Raw genomic sequence first — 22386 nt, 5'->3', positions numbered from 1 at the left:
TCCACATACATCAAACTGTCAGAGAGAAGGTTTTTCAGTACGTATCGGCTGTATCTAAATGTTCAGATATTAGGAAATCTTGCCTACCCTTTTTCTAAACAATTGTTATTGTGTTTCCAGAGAAGTTTTTGCATTGAAGACATCCAAATCCTCAGACCAGACTGCGAGGGGTGTCTTCACTACTACCTCCCCGATCAACCATCCTTCCCCCTGCCCAGAGGGCTACCTGTCTCTTGTGTGTGAGTTCACACAGGGAGGGTCAGTACTATAGGGTATAGGGAAGATTAGCTTCAAGCTGTGGTCCCCGCTGGCTAGACACCTCAGGTTAGTGGCTTTGTTATTGTTATTCTTACTTGGGTTACTTGTCCGCTGCTAACCTTGACATGAGGGACTTCGAGTCATAGAGCACTTTGAGTTTTGCCAAAAACAGGAACATGTATTGGACTTCGTTGGTGCTAAGCTATTGTTTAACCTTTTTGTAAGACCTCTGCTGCTGTTGCACCAGGCGTGAAAACTTCAGGAAGATCATGAGCAGGCTTACTAGAAAGTGAAGATCACCCTATTTGTGATTCTCTGATAATCGCGTCTATCTCTGTAGTTCATTAGTTTTATGATCATGAGGTGTGAAGGGGCCCCCGAAAAGTTTTGTTTTGCGCCAGGAATCTATTGCTCATTCTATGATGAAGCAAGTGGAGAGCTGGGACTTTTGTATCCAGGTACCAATCCAGGTTTCCAAACAATTTTCCGACATTGGACCATCCATTCCCTCTGGAAATCCAACAAATCGGAGAATGCATCATTTTGCCCTGTTTTCTGCATCTTTTGGGCATTCCTCCAGGATTTAAGAAGTACTGGAAAGGAAGGAAACGAACAATTTGAGTTCTCATACTGCATCTTCCACCTCCAAAACCCACCACCCTCCTCAGAAACTCTGTCCACCACTGCACATAGATTCTGACGCAAAAAGGCCACCTTCTTGCCAATTTTGATTTCTAGTACCTCGCGGGAAGCCTGAATGGCTTGGAGGATTGCATCCATATTGCCAGGGGCTGAGGAGGCCGGCCACCACCCACCACAAACCCTGGTGATGGGGCCGTTATTTATCAATTTTGGTTTAGGTCTATAAAGAAGAGAGCCTGTTCTAGCCCATGGTATTGAAGCAGTCAAGAGTCCACACCAGCAATTCCGCCCCAGCAACGCACCAGCTGATCTGACAAAACAAATTGTCAAGAATCATAAATTAGAACCTCAGAGAGGAGATAGGGGAGAAAGGCGTCACAGCACCACAATTGTTCCGGCCTCGGATGGTGTACCAGGAAAGTTTCCGAGCCCCGGCTTACATCACACCCATCTCACATATGGATAGCACTAGCAGCCAGGGTTACTTTCAATGGGTCAGCAAGTGCAGGAGTGCACCAAATGAGACGCATTTCACGTCCTCAGTAGGGGGCTTCCCAGTATAATGCAGTTGGGTTGCCAGAGTATACTAGGAGGCACTACACTTCCAGGCCCTGATTAGTGTCTGGAACCAACCCGCCCCCAACTGGAAGCAGAGCCCACGAATCAGAAATTGGTTCCCACAGCAGGTTGCCCAAAGTCCACCCTTAGGAAATCCTCTGCAGCTTGCAGTCCAGAGCGCTGTATTTCCTGAAGGGCTGCAGTAGTAGAGAAGCCACCTCGGCCGGCCTTAGTGCCCTCATCCAGCTATTTGGTTGTCCGGTCTCCCACCTCAATGTCTGATATACCAGGGACCTGATTAACAAGCGCTTCCTGTGTGGCAAGGCTCACCTGAGAGGGAGAGTCTTTCCAGGCTCAAGGGAGTGGGTGGGGCCTCTGCAAGAGGATCAGTTGACCGTGGCTGAGCGCCTGATTTCGGTGTCTAAGGTGCTGTAGGCTGCAAACATTTAGGCAGGCAGAGCAGACCCTGCACTCCAAAAGCCCATGCTAAGCAGATGTACATTATCAGCAATGAGGATGTATAGAGATCTGGGCCAGTGGCTGGGAGTTCAGCGCAGTGCGTCCACCATCTTGGCTCCCCGCCATACCCCTAGATTTGATATGTCAACACAAAAGATAACACTATTGATAAGAAAATTATGTCCTTCATTGAAGCCAGCACCAACATTCAAAGCAGAATAACCAAGTTGGAAAACTGTTAAAAGATCACCAGATCACCACTTGGCACCAAATGAAAATTCTTGCACAAAAATGCAAAGACTTAGAAAATAGGTCAACGTTTGAATTTAAGAATTGTAGGCCGATACTGGGGAAGTAGCCTCCCCCCCAGAGATGGACGAGTAAGTAGAGGTGGCACACAACAGCGCATGCCATACACCTGTACCTGGGGATGCCGCTGTAAAGCCCAGCGGGAAGACAGCGAATGGCAGGACCGAACACGGGCTGGACGACCCGGGTGTGGAGGGCAAGAGACCCCAGGTTGCGACGGAGTGCCTCGGAGGTGAATGAAGGCAACAGCAGGCAGTTGGAGCTGACCAGAGCAACGTCAGGGACAGGGGATCCCTAAAGGTGGCCGCGAGAGATCCAAATGCACAGCGGAGGCGGAACAGCGTCTCTTACTCCAGACGCTGTCAAGGAGGCCACCACCGCAACATATCCCTGCCGGCTGGAAGGGAGTAACTGTCTCTGAGGAAGGGCCTAACCGCGTTGGTCACTCATATCTGATGCGGGACGTTGTGGGGGCCTGTGACACACTTAGCGGGCTGAACAGATCGCCACCATGAGACCTAAAGGAAACTCAACCACACAGACCAACAAGTTGAACAAATACGCAGTCCCTCTGGGACAAGGCCAAGCGGGGAGTGCGACCGAAGACCCAACATGCCAAAAAGAGCTGTCTTTGACCCCCATCATGGCGGCGATACAGACATTGGGTACCACCCTAGAGACAAAAATGGACAAAATCTCCATAGAAGTGAACCTTCTTAGAACCGACCTCGGCAAGACCACAGACAAGGCCAAAGCAAATGAGTCTGCCATACGAGAGCTTCAGGCCTCTGCGAAAACGATGGAGAAGCGGGTGAGCGACCTGGTTCATCAGCACCGTCAAATGGCCCTTAGGATCGAGGACCAGGAAGGTAGGGCCCACAAAAGCAACATCCACGTGGTGGGGTTCCGGAAGGAACGGAGGTGCCCAGTGTTGAACTTTTCCTGGAGGACCTCATCCTTACCCACCTGAAGCCTAAGCGACTCTCTAACATCTTCACGGTGGAACGGGCTCACCGTGCACCGGTCCCGAAACCCAAGCCGGGAGCGCCGCCTAGGACAATAATTGCAAAAGTCCTGAACTTTAGGGATAGGGATGCTATCCTCCAAGTGGCTAGACAGATGGGAGACTTGGCATATGAGAACGGCACAATACGTTTCTTTCCGGACTTCAAGCTCCAAGTTCAGCGGGAAAGGCGCTTCTTTGTGGGCGTGAAGGCAGCACTTCGAGACAGGGGACTTATGTATATGATGTTCTTCTCGGCCAATTGAAAGTCATCGCGTGGGACAAGTCCCTGTTTCTCACAACGCCGTCAGAGGTGCAGGTCTGGCTGGAGAGGGAGTCGTCGCAGGCGCAGCGGCTGGCAGAGGGCGAAACCTGGAGAGACAATCAGGCTGCCTCACAAGGATCTACAGCCGGGAGGTCGGATATCGATGGCCAGAGCCAGCGCTCCTGGCGGTCGAGGTCAGCCAGCCGAAATGGGGGTCCCTCAGAGACTCGGAAGGTCGCTAGTGGACGAATATGCGGACGTGGCCCTGACGAACTTTAAAGTATAAAGTGCTGCGCTACTTAGGCATTGGGCTGCTCCTAATTAGCGGGTGGCTGTGGAGGGAGAACTCTCTTGCAAAGATAGAACTGCACGTACCTTACTGTATGGGGCAGGGCAGGGAGGGAACCCACAGCCTCATCGAACTGAGAGATGGAGTGGGCTCTTGGGGGCCACTGGGTAACAGTACCATTGGTGGGACACAAAATGTACTGAGTGTGTGACAATTCTTCAGGAGTGTACTCTTGGGCACAGCAGGGGTGTGAATGAGGGGGACAAGCGTAGACGGCGGCAGGAGCTGGGGCCGGCGCACTCTTCCCTTTTCCAGTTTTAGCGGGAGGGGGAGGTCTCCTCACTCCCGGATTGGGATTGGGCGATGGGGATGTGGGTAGTTCGAAACCTACGGAGGATGGAAGCAGTAAGGGGGGTGGTTGGGGGGGCAGCGGATCCTTTCTGTTGGTGGAAGGAGTTGAAAGTTCAGTTGTGGGGTAGGGGGTGGAAGTCTGGGGGTGGGTGGCGGCACAGTTGGGGGACCAGGGGTGGGGAGAGGCTATGGGGGGGGGGGGGTCACACCGAGGTATGTCAGAAAGAATTAGACATGAACGAGTGAGTTACGGGGAAGGCGGGAAGCACACTGATCTGAATTACCATGCCGTGGGATAAAAGTTTGAAGTTGATCAGCTGGAATGTCAACGGGCTGGGGGACAAACTGAAGCGTAGCATAATATTACAGTTTTTGAAGCGACACGCACCTGGCGTTGTTCTCCTACAGGAGACGAATTTGAAGGGAAATACATGCTACGCTCTCAATAGGTGGGGGTACACCCTAGCGGCGCATGCAGGCTTTACATCCGGATCAAGGGAAGTGGGTATCCTTTTACGAAGCAATTTCCCGATTACTATTGATCACACAGAAACAGATCCCCTAGGCCGCTTTGTCACAATCTCAGGGAAATGGGAGGGACGCCGGCTTACTCTGGTGGCAGTCTATATTCGGCCAGGGCTCCAAACGCAGTCATATCAAGATTTGGGGAAACTGCTCCTGTCCCTGCCTGAGGGACATCTCCTGGTTGGGGGCGACTTTAACGCGGTGGTCTCAGGGGAGCTGGACAGACACCCGGCCAGCGACATTGGTATAGGACAACAATGGCTCCCCAACCATATGGATGCATGTGGGCTAGTCGATCTTTGGCGCCTCAAACACCTAGCTCAGGGACAATATACCTTCTTCTCTGGGCCCCACCACACTTTCTCCCGACTGGGCTACCTGTTAGCACCATTGTATCAAGATGTAACGATCCAAGAGGTCACCCATTTAACACGAGGTATCTCGGACCACTCTCCACTGTGGGCGCATGTGACTTTAGGGGGCCACAGGGTGGGTTGTGTGGCTCCAATCAGTGCTTGGTACATTAAAGGAGAAGACCCGAAAAAGACACTGTCCAAGGTAATTGACAACTATTTCAAAGAAAATGTAGGCTCGGTGGACTCGTCATCAGTACTGTGGGAGGCTTTCAAGGCGGTGCTGAGGGGTGAGGCCCTGACGGTCATAGCAGGTAACAGAAAGGAGCGAGAAGCCCAGACTGTAGCAGTAGAGACGGAGCTCTTGGCGCTTGAAGAAGCAGCGCAGCAGAGCGCAGGCCCAGATACGATACACCGTCTAAAACTTAAAACGGCGGAGTATGAGGCCCTAGCCACAGATGCGGCCAAAACCGTGGCGCGAAATAGGGAGGGCAGATTATATGACCAAGCGGACAAAGCAGGCAAACTTATAGCATGGCTAGACAAAAAACAAGCGTCGAAGGTGGTCGCCGAATTAAAAACAGTGGCAGGGACCGTTGTAACAGAACCGCGTGAGATAGAGAGTTTGCAGCTCACTACCGCAGGGTCTATACTAAGAAGTCAGAGCGATCAGAGGAGGAATCAATGGCTTTCCTGAGCAGCATTACTCTCCCCACCTTAACATCAGAACAGCGGGAAACTCTTAAGGCACCGATAGGGACAGAGGAGTTGACACAAGCCATCCATGATCTACGCTTGGGGAAAGCCCTCGGGCCTAACGGTCTGCCAGTGGAAATTTACAAGCTCAAACCTGGTGGCCTGGGAACACCCCTTCAGCGGATGTTTGAAGACAGCAGGGCGCAGGGAGTATTGCCGGTAGACCAACGAACGGCCACGATTGTGGCTATTCTAAAAGAAGGAAAACCCAAAGACGTCTGTACCTCTTACAGGCCGATCTCGTTGCTCAACGCGGAGCCTAAAATCCTAGCAAAAGTACTAGCTAATAGACTTAAACCCATCCTGCATGCATTAGTGCACCTAGATCAATCTGGCTTTATGCCACACCGCAATACGGCACTTAACCTGTGCCGTCTGCATGGAGTGCTGGGTAGCAGCCATCGGCTGCGCGAGGACGCAGTAGTAGTGTTGTTGGACGCGGCTATGGCATTCGATACCATGGAGTGGCAGTACATGTGGGCTGCTTTACGAACGCTAGGATTTGGCCTGGAATTTGTGAGCTGGGTACGTCTTTTATACACGAAGCCGCAGGCGCAATTAGTAGTCAACATTAAGGTCTCTGATGTCTTTGAGTTGGAACGGGGGACTCAACAGGGGTGCCCCCTCTCGCCCTTGCTGTTTGCCCTTTCCCTGGAGCCGCTCGCGGCCTGGATTCGGCAAACTTCCTCCCTGGCAGGAATACGATGGGCAGCGGGGTGGGAGGATAGAATTTCGATCTACGCGAATGACATCCTCCTTTATCTTACTAAACCGGGGAAATCCATTGTGCGGGCGTTGGATATTTACACAGAATTTGGCGAATATTCCGGTTACAGTATTAACTGGGGTAAATCCCTTCTGTATGTCCTTCAGGGTAACCCCCCCCCACCCCCCCACTTCTGGGAGGGTGCCCGATTCAAATAGTTTAAGAGGGCTTCACATACTTGGGGGTCTTCATCACTCAGGACCAGACCCTCAGATATGAGAGGAACCTTCTGCCGCCCCTACAGCGGATCCAGAGGGACTCGGCCACATGGAAAACCCTCCCTTTGTCCCTGCTGGGGCGGGCAGCGCTGTTCAAAATGATGGCGCTGCCAAGATTCCTATATGTCCTCCAAAATTACCCAGACTTGGTGCGCCAGAGATACTTTGCTGCTATAGAGACAACTCAGCGAGACCTCCTCTAGAATGGCCTGCCCCGTATATCGCTGCAAAAACTGACACTGGGCTGGTTTTATGGGGGTATAGGACTTCCCGATATCAGGAAATATTACTGGGCAAACACCTCTCAGCCGTCAACCAGGGCACGTACTGTGTGGGGAATGACCCGGGATAAGAGATGGATTGGTGGCTCCTGCCAGGGGGCAACTACGAAGTTGCTCTTTATTCACGTCCGGGTAGATATCGTCTCACAGGCCCCACCAAGCACTCGGTCCAACTCTGGCACGACGCGCAGAAGTAACTGGGGTGGGTGGGAAACTTACTCTAGCAACACCGCTCTGGGCCTCCGAGAGACTCAGCTCACTTCGACAAACCAAAGGGTTTCGGAACTGGAACCTGATTGGGATCTCGCAAGTCAAAGATCTATGGGGCCCGAATGGGGTAGTAACATTTGATACGCTACTGCAAACATATGACTTGGCCCAGACAGAATACTTTCGCTACTTTCAAATCAGACACGCACTCCAGACTAATATCCCCCCAGGGACCCAACCCCCAGAGTCCTTACCCCTGGAGGACAGGCTACTAGATGGCCACCTCCCGAGAAAGCCATCTCCCTAACATATAAGAAACTCATAAACCACACACCAGATCTGCTGAGGGTCCTGAGGGGAAAGTGGGAGGCGGATGGACTTTGATGACGAGGAGTGGTGTGCAGCACTAGCACCCCCAGAGAGAGAGCAATATCAGCCAAATTACGCCTTATCCAATTGAAAATCCTGCACCGATGTTATATGTCTGGAACGAGGCTGGTACTGATGGGCGGAAGTGAGGATGGGCTCGGTCACAGAGGGTGTGGGGAGCTTGGCACCTTCCTGCACAAAATATGGGAATGCCGGGATATACAGGCCTACTGGTCCTGGGTGTTGCACTGTATGAGTGAGGTGTGGGGAGTGGAGCTGCGATCTGAGGCAAAGAGGTGTCTCCTCAATATATGGGAGCCCACGGACCTCTCACCTAAAGGGAAACTGTGGGTCACACTAGGTTTGGCGATCGCTAAACGGAATATTGCACGACTGAGGGGGCGGAGGCACCACCTACTCTTGGCTCCTGGAAAAAGGATATATACTGGAGCATGCTCCAGGAGAAAACAGTGTATGTGGCTCGGGGGTGCCCGAGGAAATGGGTGGCAATATGGTCTAAATGGAACGAATATAGAGGGAACATTTGTGAACCGCCTTTTTTGCATGTGACGAAGAGCTAATCGATTTGTAACCATGGTAAATTATGTTTATCCTGAATTTTGTATGTGACTTTGACGATGCTGTAACCCAGATGATTCTCTACAATATCTGTACGTTCTGTGCATGCCTTGGATGTGACCCTGATGTTTGCTTGCATTTGAGCTTGATTTTTGCAAATAAAAAGAGTAAAAAAAAAAAAGAATTGTAGGCATTCCTAAATGGAACGTAGAGGGATGTAAATTCCAATATTATTCATGGCATCACAGACCTCTTCAGCCAACGAGGACCAGGTCAGTTCTTTCTAGGAAAAACCCCTTTCCATAGCCGGAGCATACAAAGTAACAATTTGCACACCTCGGACTAGTAACAGCCCACGCACCAGCATCATCTTTTTTCAAGAATTCAATATCAAATAAAAGCCTTTGGAGTTTTTTTTCCCATTCTATTCTTAGAAATAATTTAATTTCAGAATTCTGTTCCCTAGCGGCCATCCATTGCTCAAAATTAATTGGCAAGAATCCTTCCAGATTTTTATGGATGTATTTCAACCTGAGCTTTTCTATCCGGACACAATTAATAATGCTTACATATAGACAAGTCTTGGTAACATTTATTTATGCTATTTTGAAAATGGTTTAATGAATGCTGATTTATTCTTGACTGCGGGACATGCAGCTGTAGGTCCACTGTATTATTAGGATGTATACCAATACATCCAAAAGGGGCAGGGGAGGCCCCCTACTCTCTAGCCAATTAAGTAATGGAGGATCAGGAGTGGCAGGGTGTGGGGCTAGGATGGGGAAGTGGAACATTAGGGACACAGCAGCCAAATGGCTGTGACATGAGGCTTGGATGAGGGGAGGTGGAATGGGAGTGTGACACACTGGAGGGCTATCAAACAAATTTAGCAACAAATATCAGAAAACCGGTAACAAATACTTCACTGAGATTACACTTTCTTGCTTTGCTAAATTGGAGTGTCAATGGCATTAGGAAGTCCATTAAAAGGGCTTTGCTTATAAAACCTGATATACTATATCTTCCATTACCCTATGCCTTCAAGAGACTCCTCTCCTGGGAAGAGTCTCAAAGGTAAGTACAGAAAATTATCCGCTCTACCCAGAAAGCGATGAGCTCCTCAACCTCCAGACGTAAATGCGGTCTCTATCATTATTTTAAATATTATCTATAAATTGACCTCATTGAGCTGATAAGGACGGTTGTTGAGTGATGGTATAAATAGCATCCATGGGGAAACAACTGCATTAGTCTTCTCTCGTTAGAAGCCCCCAACTTTGATATTACTAAATTCTTCATAAACCACTCTCTGGTATTATAGCATTTCTTGGGCTCAGTTATCATTAGCAGAGATTTTAATGCTTCTTCGATACTCTCCTAGATACATGTGCTCACATGGGCTGTATGAAAAACTCTTGATCTAGTTTTAACACGCTTAAGAACATTCTAGGGTTCATCGACACCTGGTGACTTAATCATCCATTAAAAAGCAAATCTACATGCTAATCAAAAGTCAAAGAAAATATTTGTGAATCAACCTGTTTTTTTGTTAGCATGGATATTTATGATGAGAGCACAGCTATGTATTCTGATCACCCAACAATTCACCCAAACGTAAATGACAAAAAATTAAATTTGCCAAATAAATAACTGGAATTTTCCATGTTCTCTTTTAGGAACTTAGGGGCTCATTTAGATCTTGGCAGATGGGTTACTCCGTCACAATGGTGACGGTTATCATGTCAGACGAAATATAAATTCCAATATATCGAATAGGATTTACATTCCAGCGGACTGTGATGGAGTTCCCTATCCGCCAAGATCTAAATCAGGTTCTAAGTGCTAGATGTACGAACCTCAATGTTGGCAACTCGCAATTTGCATTTTTTTCGAGACTCCAATTGTGAGATGCAAACACTGATCTACAACAGTGTTTGAGACACTGTTTGCGACTCCCAAATGGGTTGCATGGGACCTGCCTCATTGATATTCATGAGCCAGGTCGCATTTTGAGATCCATTGGGAAAGGGCCGGCACTCAGAGGGATGGTGGCCTGCTGGGGTCGGCAGACCACCATGTCTGTGACTGCTTTTTCAATAAAGCAGTTTTTTTATGCAACCAGCTTTCCTTAAATGAAAACAGGATGCATTTAAAAAATAAACAGGAAACTTTTCAGTTTCATTTTTTAAGAGCAGTTACTGGTCCCTGAGACCACTGCCTGCTCTGAAAAAAAAACAAATTCTGACAATCACAATGGGGAAGGGGTCCCCTAGAGAACCCTTGCCATTCGCGACGGCCTTACCACCAATTTGAAATTTGTGGTAAATGTGATAGTTTTGCAACTGTGTTTGTAGACGCAAAACAATCTTACATCCTCTGCGACTCGCTATTAGGAAGGAATGCTCTTGGTACACACCTTTCTAATAGCGACTCACAAAAACTATTTTACCGACTCGCAAAATAGATTTGGCGCATGCTACAACCCTTTCTTAAGGTTGCAAATTGGCTGATTTCCCATTTGAAACCTCTAACAATGGTCGTACATCTGGCCCTTAGTTTTTTAATAATTATTTTAGGAATAAAGTGGAATTAACCAAGGTACTGCTACACCTTAAAGTTGTTGGGATGCAGTGACATAATAAAGCTTACATTCGAAGCATGACAATCATTTTTGACCCGGATTTTCAAGGCTGCTCAGTTGGAAAAAGACAGACAAATTAGAGAATTTAATTTCCATACATATGCAACAAGTAATTAATAAAACTCAAAATCTACATCTTTTGATATTAGCACTTTAGGGGAACATATCAAAGATTTTCACTGTGCTAAACTTAACAAAATGGCCCTATCCCAAAATATAAAGTGTTTGAAACTGGGGAAAAAATTGGAAGTCTGCACTTATTTATGAACAGTCAACCTAAAAGCTTTATACAGCAATAATAGATAAATCAGGAGAGATCACGCAGAATCTTAACAAATTCCTGCTAGTCTCTGAACAAATATTATTCAACTCAATATCAAAATGGTAAAGAAGTTACTGTTCAAAAGGCTCATAATTTTCCTGACAGTATGAACCTTCGCATTGTTTACAAAAGTCATAAATTGTCCGCAGACTTTACTTTAGACAATGTCATAACCTTCATAATGCAATCCACATTCTGGGATTACAACTGTTCCAGACAATATACCATTAGAGACCTATACATTATACATAGAAGTATTAGCTCCTCTCCATTTATAAAATCTTAAAGAAATTAGATTGAATATAAAAATTCCTGATTCTTGCTCTAGCTGTTTTTAATAAAGGTTTTTTTTTAATAAGGATCTGACCAGACTGCAGGTCCTACAAACCAATTTCTTTCCTGAATTCCAGCTCTAAAATAGTTAGACATCCTAGCCAGGACTTGAATGCAGTCACCACCTTTCTAACTTCTGCTATGCAATGCTGTTTTATACATAATACATATAAAAAGTACCACCTTCAATATGAACCTTGCAGGAAAACCACTATTGCTAAAAGCAGAAAAAACCTTGACCGGGTGTTTTGGGAGTTCTATGCGAGATGCTTTAAACAATAAAAGCTTACATCCTGCTTAGATGAGATGGATTCAGACCTTGTATCTTTCTCCAACTGTAATAATGGTAATATATATTATGCTATTCTTCAGCACGGCATCAGACAGAACTGTCCTTTCTATAAAAACATTATGTGCAGGTTAGAAGACTTCAGACTTTTTTTCACCAATCAAAAATCTTACTGCTCCAATCTCAGTTGCAGTGTCTTCTGAAGACTGCCGTGTTTCCATCCCCACTAAATCCTTTCATCAATATTATGAAGCAAACTGCTGCTGATGTCATCTCTACCTCAGGATGTAAACTCAACACCACTAACACACAGATTATTATGGCAGGAGGCGCTCTAGCTAATGATCCGAGGGAAACACTCTTGACCCTTTATCTTGGTATTACTCGCACTGCAAATCTAGAGCAGTGTTTTGAATAAAACTACACCCTTTTTTACCAAACCAAGGCACAGTTACAAAATTGGAAACACTTACGTATTTCATTATTTAGCTGAATTGGCCTGGTTAAAATTACCATATGGCCAAATTGTTTGTTTTTGTTGCACACGCTAACACACTATGTACCAGCCACTTAGTTAAAAAAAAAAACTGGATGCCTTGATCTCATGTTTCATGTGGCAGAATAAGTCCCTAAATTGGGGAGACAATTCTAAGATTTCTTTACTTAAGCGATCATCAGTCAGGTTGCTGACCTAATGGTTAAGGTGATGCCAACAGCAAATTTGGTGATCCAAATTATTTTGAGAAAATGAAAGACGCAAGAACACGTGTAAGATTTGGCATGTAAGATTATATTGCACATTCCTGAGTTTGTCACTTTACTGCAATATGTGGTAATTCAGATTTGACTTCTGTTTTCTAGGATAAATCTTTTCAGAAGTTACAAAAATTAGGAATTACTCAGTTAAAAGATTTGTGTCAGGGTCAAACACTGAAACCTTTTCACCAGCTGCAAGACTTAGTTGGCCTACAAGTAAATGGTTTTTAAATACGTACATATTACACACGGTCTCCTGCAAGAAGCAACACAGACTTTACCACTACATCAACAAAGCTTATTCCAGAAATTAAGCCAACAGCTTGCAGGTTACTTCGGACTCATATATTATTCTCCTTAGCTTACATTATGATGATATAGTTTTCTTTTTCTATGTCTACTGAATGTCAGCTTATTGCTAAAAACGGGAAAAATTGCTCAGCCCCAACTTGTTCGGAATGATGGGGAGATTTAAGTTTAGTTTTAGACATGGAACATTTAACTGCTAGGCACTTTAAGTAAATGTAATTGCATCTGGAACAAGCGGATTACCTTTTTAAACATACAATAAGAGTCGTCTCCTGATATTTTTGTCTCTTCCATTCCTGGCCTTTACTATTGATAATCTATTAATGAAGTTGCAATGCAAATTCTACTGATTCCCAGGTTTTTGTGCTTGGTGCTCTGTACCCTGTTCCTTAGTTTAAAAAAAGAAGTCTATTTCTGCTTTAAGTATTTAGTTTTTAGGCTAGATTAGAAAATTTGATGGAGATGAAGAATTGGTCAGAGAAGTTGGTGAAAAGCAAGGGATAGATCTTTCTGGACTCTGATAGTGGTACCTTGTTAATTGAGCTATAATGTCCAACTGACATAACTTCAATTATTAAAACTTTTTCTAGGGTTGATATGCTTTCAAAATGCTTTGTTTATGCAGCTAGTTTTGAAAGAAAGGTTATTGAGGAAACAAACAACTACATAGGTAGTAGACTTTCAATTTCGTAGATTAAGCTTACTGCTGTGTTGTGTATTAGATGGAAATTTCATGTTACCAGCATACTAAGTTTTGCATTTATTTAATCATGAACTCTTCAGTGCATCAGAGTACTGTACAAAGGTGTAAAAATGTACATAGCGTTAAAAAATACACTATACAGCTCAATGCTTGTACCCCATAGTAATTATTGGTCAATCATGTGAATTGGGCATAATGACGATTTTTGTAATGGTTTTCAGATGCACAGAATGGAAATATGCACGTTAGTGTAATCTATCCAATATATGCCACAGAGCGGCTAACTATTGCATTATAAAGGAAATATAAACTGCTAACCTTTCGAAGGTTGAAACACTGTCGAGGATAAGGGGCGAACACTTTAGCACTCACAGCTAAGAGAGGTTGACTGAAGGGGGTAAATGAGAAGGAAGGGGTGGTCATGTCTGAGCGATCTACGAATTGTGAATCAAAGGGTCATTCCAAAATAAGAGAATACACATTTTATGTGTTGAAAGCTAATATAGCTATGTATAAAACTCTGTTAAAATATAGTAACAAGGGAACAACACTTTGTTAGAAACATAGGGCTCCAGTAAATTTGTTTTGTGGCAAGAGCTACCCTGATACCAAGGATATATTTTTCATTTGAAAGCTAAAGATTGGTTTCACTGAAGATTATTTGACATGGATGTCCCTTTCCAAGTTCCAGGCATGGATGACAATTATGTATTCTTGCGTAAAGTATAGATTACTATGTGCGCTAATTACATTTCTCAATCATCTGCAGAAAATCTACTGATGAATCCTGGGTGAGCACTGAAACGTACTGGGACCTGAGAAAAGAACCAGGTTTCGCCAAGTTGGACTGTTTCATCCTTTGGTGAAGGACAGCAGTGCTACAGGGTGCTTCTTATATGTGTGCCATAAAAGATACTAGGCAAACATGTTACTAATATAGCACATGAAGACTACCATATTAAGAATTGTTGGCATATTATCGTTGACAGTTCCACCATGGTCATTTCAACAGTGCTAAATGCAGAAGAAAATGAGTACTCTAACTGAACACTGACCCAACAGGTCCTTCAGAAAAAGACAATACATAAAGAATGTGGCAAAACTGAATTCTTTTTTGATGTTGGGATGCCTTGGAATAGTGAAACTTCTTGTGACAGAAAGTGGAATATATCCTTTTGCGGTGTTTCTCCTAAAAAAAAGTGTACATATGAAACTCTTTAATCAAATTACAACTTATGTTTTTCTCCATGTGTGTTTGTTTGTAAATATATACATCAAGAATTTAACTTTTTACTGAAGCTTCAAAACATCTAATTCACAGGAATTCCATCATATTCTTACTTCTAAGGTGTGACAGTATTCCCTTGCATTCCATATTTTAACCTCATAGTGCATTATCTATATTTCATGTTAAAAGTACACATGTAGATATACTTTTACTGACCTTTGATGACTTGGAACATTTGGTCTCTCTCTGCATATTTGCTGCCTCTCAAAAGAGAATTTGGGTCACTCTGAATTTTGTTAATTTAGTAGAGGTTGGTCTAACCGGGGAAAAGATGGAGATGGTTCCACAACAGTTGTTTTCCATTCAAACTATAGGAGCACTATATTTCCCACACGGCTTAAAATGATTTAACATTACTTCACTGAATTTAATATGCTTTTAGTAGCAGATCTCCACAATATCTGTCTGGATGCTATTGGAATTTAACATACCAATTGGCAATAGGGCTCCAGACTTAGACCCAACCCAGATCCTCTTTCAAAATCAGTTTGTAATTATGTCTATCCTTGAACCCTCTCTATATGCCTACACGATTTTTTTTCCAAAATGTGTTTGAGACATTCTTTTTTTTGTTGTTATGTTGCTGAAGAGCTTTTAAGGGAATATCAAAGTATAGTAAAGGGGCAGGAATCTGGATTTGGGTCACAAAGATACCTTTAAATAAACCTGTATGGCGAGAAGAATGTTAAGATTACAATAAATTAAAGTTCCACAGGTAAGCCAAAAAACTGTAGCAAGCCTAGGTAATCTGCACCCATTCACTGCAATTTACTGATAACCACACATAGGCTCACAATGTGAGAAAGTTTAACTATTAATATTGCACAGGCACCTTTAACTGGTGAATTTGCCTACCTATGGGGTAGTATACTGTGAGCATCTCTATACAACTCTTTTCAGTGACTGAATATATATACTTTGTTCTCTTTATTTGTTCCTCTGCAAAATCATTCATCTCTGCTGCTCAATTTGCAGTACAAAGTTAAACCAGTGAAAGCCAGATATGAATCCTTCGAGAATACATCTATTCCTTCATGCAACCATGCTGTGTATGCCAATCTTTCAATGATGTGAAAAAGTTAAATCTACTTTTAAATAACTAACCTTTAAGTGGACAAAAACATATTTCAAAATAAGTTATTTCTTTGTCTAATGTGGTTGAAAAAATTACTTCCTCAATATGCTGCATCTGCTTCCCTCACTCACTGCTAATCCTTTTCTGTTAGATATTTCCAACAAAGCACTTTAGGAGAGTTGTACGTAGCATCCACGCAAGCTGAGAAGAGTTAAAATTGTTATTTCTTGGTCCTCTTTTCATTCATTTTTAATATATTTTTAAGAAACATGAGAAGTGCATAGATATGTTGCTTATATTTCCTAATGGAAAATGCTCATTACAAATGGCATGGGGTGACTAAAAACGGATACATTTGAAAATAGCCTTTCACTTTTAAAATAGTAAAGTACAGCACCTTACATTATTAACATTGCTCCTACACATTAATAGATATTGTACTCTGTACACATTTGTTAGTTATATTTAAAATACTTTTGATCGTATTCTAAAATTAACTCCCCAACTACTTGACACTTTAACACAGCCACATATTCACACTGTTCCCCCATCACACAGAACCTCATGTGTGAAATATATACTTGTCATTGCAGTTCAAATATTCTTTATCTTTTCTTCACTGCACTTCTAACATATGTGAATGAAGCAGGATTTGTATCGCGCAACTTAGCCCCAGAGGGCGTCAATGTGATATTTAAAGAAAGATATACACACAGAGTGTGTTGGAATGCCCACTTACTGGTTCATGCCAGGGCCTTCGATATATCTGCGAGTTGTAAAATATGCTTCTGAAGGGCAAATGGTGTTGCCAGACCCCTTTCTCAGCACAGGTGCTTCTTGTATGGGTAAACTGACATCTCTTACCTGAGTGGTACCCTCCTCTTGCTTTGCCATGGTATGGGCTTGGCACGCTGAAGAGTGCAATTTTTCTTCCATTTATTTCACACCATTCAAGTATCATTTCATGTTTAGCAATTGCTTGAGAACATCGCCATCCAAGTAATTTGTGAACTTTACATCAATAATGTACAAAGAAAATCCCATTATCTAATATAAAAATACACCCTGGCTGAGCTCAAATTATGTCTGTTCCTAATGTTGCTGATATTTACTAATATTATTATACTCTTGTAATGCCATTCATCAATTTTCTGATATTAATACTATTTTGGTATTTTGAATGAATCTATCAGTAGACACCCCCATATGACATTTTTGAGCAATAGTACCCTATAACCTGCTATTGGTCTGCTACAGACGAGGACATACATGGTCAGTCTCTAGTATTATTACATAAAAAGGGTAAAAGACCAGCTCTTCTCTAAAAAATAAAATCCTAATTCCTTTCTGCTTCCTAATCTAGTCGATATAGACCATACTTCATACATTGACATGTGCTGTGTGAGGCAACTTCTACAACACCTCATCTAAATCACTATATATCTGCCTGTCTTGCCACATTATGCGAATGTCAGACTTGTCATGAACACAACAAGCATGAATTTAAAATTAGTCTGGAGTCTGTCTTCATATGCATGTTTTTTTTTAAAAAAAGCTACATGTATAAAGTCATTTGAAATGCTTTGCGACCAAAGTGCCAGATTGCTTTCAGACCTTTGTCTGATTTCAAAATGTGTGTATGTTGATATATAAATAATTTAATTATATAAATATGTATACATTTATGTAGCCTATTATAAACTACTCGTTAAATTGCCTTAAAGCTCTCCAATTGTCAATGCCACTTTCAATAACATGTGCCTTCCCATTTGCCTTGGCCTTTGCCATCATAATCTGCAGGATGTAGCAGTGGCTAGATCAAGGCAGCACCTCTCTTGCATGAACAACCATCTATGTACTGCTAGTGAAGTTGTTAGATGTAGTCTGCAATGCAGCAACAGTGGAACTCCAACCAGTTATATACATATTACATTAAACTAAACCTCTACCGCAGAAACCTCACCATAACTATATATTGCATTTCTCAATACTCAATTATATCTGAAGTCCACTATGATAACTGTAGTTGGCCAGGGACATTGCTCACTGAGATGTTAATTATTATGGATCACATCTACTCATACTAATTTCAACCAAACCGCACAGCATGTTGCAGTTTCTCATCATCTAATAAACAGATGATACAGTTTGACATATGTAAATATGTGTTGTGGTGAAAGAGCTTTCTTTTTTCAAGCTTTCCTTGTGTGGAAGTCTGTCCCTTTGACACTGTTGATCACTTTCTGCAGAGTAAATAACATCTAGCTGTTCCATCAGCCATTATTCACATTTTTTCCCACGTTTTTCTTAAGATGTTGCACTCATACAAAAGTATGTATTAAAACCAAGATAGGAGAAATATGATGGCCACAATAAATTACCTTGCTGAATAGGAACTTAGATGGTCGCTGTAGTATGCATACAGAAGCATGGTCAAGTTAACTTTAAACCTTATGGAGATTTCATAAATTGATGAGTTAGCCCTGATCACATTACAGATATAGAACCGTTGAGTTGTTGCACACCTACAGAATGGCTACATCTTCACCTAAAAACATGGAGGTGTTTGTTGGTAGAAATTGAAATATGATATTGCTGGAGAGAATGGATAAAGAAATTGGAACAAATTCTGGATGGTCTTTGACTGTAGCTGAAATATGAAAAAGATGAGAATTGACAAGTCACACTGTCCGCTCTCCCTAACTTTTCAGGAAGTTACCAAATACTTTTGCATTTTTTCCTTCAAAACAGTTATACATTATCACTGATAAAAACTGCATCACCTGTGTGTAATGATAGATAGACTTTGTCTAATGTTTCCTCCAGTAGGTGGATCACTTAAACAGATTTGTGTCTGCAATATTAGAATTTTTCAGCATTATTCAAATTTAGCAGTGGTAAATTATGTGGTACTTGATGTTAGCTTTGTATCGTACCAACCAGGTTATTTGATACAGACTCTGATTTCCTGATTCAAATTTTTCAAATGTTCACAAATTGGGGTGTTTAGTTGATAAGACTGGAAAATAACCCATTTACAAAATTCAATGTTTTGTTTTAACTGTTGCATTTACCTCCGGTGCCAGCATTAGAAACAGTATAATATGTTGTGACTTGGTAGAAGGCAATGAGAGTAGGTTTTTATCTTGTTACTCCCACCTAGTTCTACTTTTGTTATATACACCTTTTATTTCAGTAAGAAATTGTCACTCCTAGCTCAAAAATATACCTGCTTTGGCTCGCTTCTTACGCAATGGGAACAAAGAGAACCCTGTAAATGGTGAAATTCTTACTGGGCATAAATTGTGATGTTCTATGTGATGTTTCAAATACCAGTAGGGAAGAAAACAAAGCGGAGCAAGAATTGGAACTGGTAAAGTAAAGCAACATATATTTTAAAAAAATTGATGAATTGTAGATAATAGTTAATGGAGAAAGAGGGAGTATCTGTACATCAAATGCACTTGCATTTAGGTGCTTAACTGTCTACCCGAGAAGACCAGATCGCAGCATAAAATATTTCATTTAAAGCGCGTTTAAAGCTATCTAAATATGACATCATTGGAGTATATTATTTGTCCTGTATATTGTGATCTCCTCATAATATACAAGACATCTGAAAGGCCGCCTGATCACCCTTCGGATCAGACTACTATTAAAATCATTAGTCTTCCACCTAAGGAGTGTAAGTCTCAACCTTTGTGTTTAATATGAACTATTGTATCATCTGTGAGGTACACTGTGAGATACTCATGTTTGTCTGTTGTATTCCATTGTGCAACTTAATGAGTGCGGCTAATGTTTTTTTGCAGTGATGGGTTACTTCTCTTTGTGGTGGATGCCCCATGTTCTTGCCTATAGATCTACCTCATAACAGTTATATGTGGGGCAGGGACAGTGCATCATATAAGGTCCACATGTGAGCTTTTTAATGTGTGATCCAGGTTGGATATTATGTTGGGTATAATTTATAAATATCAACTAACATGGCGTCACCAAACTGACTACTACTGAGGAAAATATTCTTTGAGCCCAGGTCTTAAATGTGGCTCTGTCATTATTTCCACAGAAAAAGTAGAGAGAGCCTTTGCAGTGTAAGGGTTTGAGAACTCTAAAAGAATGTCCACTCAGTGGGTGCCTTGGAATGAAGAGTGTTCAAGGATTGCAGAGCTTGACCCAGGGTGTCGGAAGTCCACTTATCAGTGTGAAACCGAGGTCTTCGAATATCGTTGAAAACCTAATGTGCTCTCTAAAAGAATGTCCTGCTGAGTGTGCAGCATGGGATGCAGGAATTCAAGTTAAGTGTCAAAGGATTGCAGAGCTCTACCCAGGGTGTCAGAAATTAACTGGTCACTAAGATACTGAGGTCTTTGATTATTGTTGAAGGCCTAGTATGTACATAGAAGACCATGTTAAGTAAGTTTCAGGCAAATTTGCGAACTAATTTTAGCAGTTAAAGTGCATCACTTATTTGTGATAAAAATGTTTGCTACTAAGGCTATACCAAGAAAGGAAGAGCAAGTGGAATGCTTCTAACTGCTCAAGAGCAGCCTGGGTCCAAGGAAGAATAGAAAAGAGAATAGGGGTCCAGTGGTATGCATGACACTCATGATAGAGGGTTAGCACTCTTTAATTGCCAAAGTTTTTGTCCAAATGTTATGTTATTTTCATTTGCACAAATCACCTACAACCCAGGTGGTCTCCTGGATCTCCTAGATAAAGGAAACATTTGAAGTTCAGCAAGTTAAAGAACGAAAAGCCAGACTATTGGCATTTACCTGAATTAAGATGGTTTGATTTAATGTGCAGTTGAAGAGTGAGGGTGCTCAGCAGCATCACAACTTGTACTCTGAAGGCTCTGCCACCAACGCAGGACCTTTAGAGTGAGTTATTCTAAGTGTGTACATTCGTCCACCGATCAACAAAACATTACTGGATCTATATCCTGAATTAATTTTGATACACTGTCATAAAATGTTTAACTGTCTCTAGAGTGTCTTAAATGTAATGCTCTTTTGGGTGCAAAGCCAGTATAAGTCATTAAGTGCAGGTTAGGTATTCATATCTCCTTTATTTTAGCAGAAACCAATCTGCCACATTGTGCATGCATTAGAGCAACCTAAAAAGTCTAGGATGACAGCAATGGCGAAGTCTGGCGAAACAAAGCATTTTATAGCCTTACCTTGATACAGGGAAGAGAAAAACATTTAAAATAAGTAGGAAGTAATGTCTGACTTAATCCATAGCCTGAGCATTAACTCTGAATCTAATACTAATCCTATATTGTCCACCCTGTAGAAGGGCTGGGACATTGGTCAATCGATAAAGGCTGCAGGTCCAAAGAGGTTTGTTCTCCGAGGAAAAGGAGAATTTCAGTTTGTGAAGGATTGGGTTTTAAGGTACTGAAAGATAAAAACTGAGCAAATCTTGGACCTGCTGGACTCATCCATGTTTTTCGTTGTAGAACGAGTAGGGTTTCATTGTCGTAAATGAAAAAACATTCTCCATAATTAAGCGAAAGTGTAATTAGAGGTGTGAGGTAATTGTGAAAAAATAATGAATTAATAACCACGTCTTGAGGGACAACTGAAATGACCTCCCCAGAGAATAAAATGCATGGTGATTTGTATGGTGACATGCATTGATGTGGACTGAGCTGCTAAAATCCTTTGACCAATGGTATGTAGAACTTGTGATCCTTTCGTCGGGCGCTGTATGGGAAGTCAAATTTTAACTGAAAGTTAAGTAGGTGTAGGATGAGAGGAGGGCAGTGGAATTTGGGAGTTTTACTACTTTTCCTTTTCTTGGAACTTTGAAACTTCTTTGATTGCTGTTGACATCTGGTGTAACCTGTAGGTCAAATATTTTAATCCTTCCAGCTAAGCCTTTTATTATTCTTCACACAGTAAACCGAGTAAAAATAAAACCTGTTTTTATACGCTCCAAAAGCTACTGTTTTAATACTGTATAATATAACAGAATACTACTATTGGTGTTCAAGCTGTAGCCACCACCATCCACTGTGATTAGTAAGTAAAATATATTTTTTCCAATTAATGACATTTTATACTTTTTTCACAGTGTCTGGTATTTACATAATATCCTATTCTAAGAGATTCATCTCTGGTTTGTTCCTTGTCCATGCCGCAACGATCTTTCTCAGAATCACTCAATGCCCAAACATTTTCACAACATTAGTTGCCTTTGTTTAGTTTTAACCTCTCCTCCTTCTCAATTCCTGATAGCAACTATTGTAGCTTTTTCTCCATGTGATCATGATGCATAATATCACGTTAAACAGCAAATTTGTTTACTAACAGTGGTGAGATGTTAATTTTTAAAGTCTCCATTATTCACAACATACGCATGTAAAGTTATCTGTGAAGTTTTTGGTTTTTTTTTACTGTGAGTGTATCATTTTGAATCAATGAATCTGTTGCATTTATGGGGAGTATATGGCACTGAAGTCTGTTTGTGTT

At 42.3% G+C, this 22386-nt stretch overlaps 1 protein-coding gene across 1 annotated transcript in view; it reads left to right on the top strand.

Moving 5' to 3' along the window:
• OSBPL3 (oxysterol binding protein like 3) overlaps positions 1 to 17624 on the top strand; it is a 909495-nt gene extending 891871 nt beyond the window's left edge. The window contains exon 24 of the mRNA XM_086941688.1: positions 14314 to 17624. Coding sequence (XP_086797814.1) covers positions 14314 to 14410 — 97 coding nt within the window. The 3' untranslated portion in view covers positions 14411 to 17624. The remainder of the gene's footprint in view (positions 1 to 14313) is intronic.
• The last annotated feature ends 4762 nt before the right edge of the window (positions 17625 to 22386 follow it).

The sequence above is a fragment of the Lissotriton vulgaris genome, chromosome 10 (genome assembly GCF_964263255.1).
Source record: "Lissotriton vulgaris chromosome 10, aLisVul1.2, whole genome shotgun sequence".
Taxonomy (NCBI): domain Eukaryota; kingdom Metazoa; phylum Chordata; class Amphibia; order Caudata; family Salamandridae; genus Lissotriton; species Lissotriton vulgaris.
This window is presented reverse-complemented; position numbering and strand designations above follow the sequence as displayed.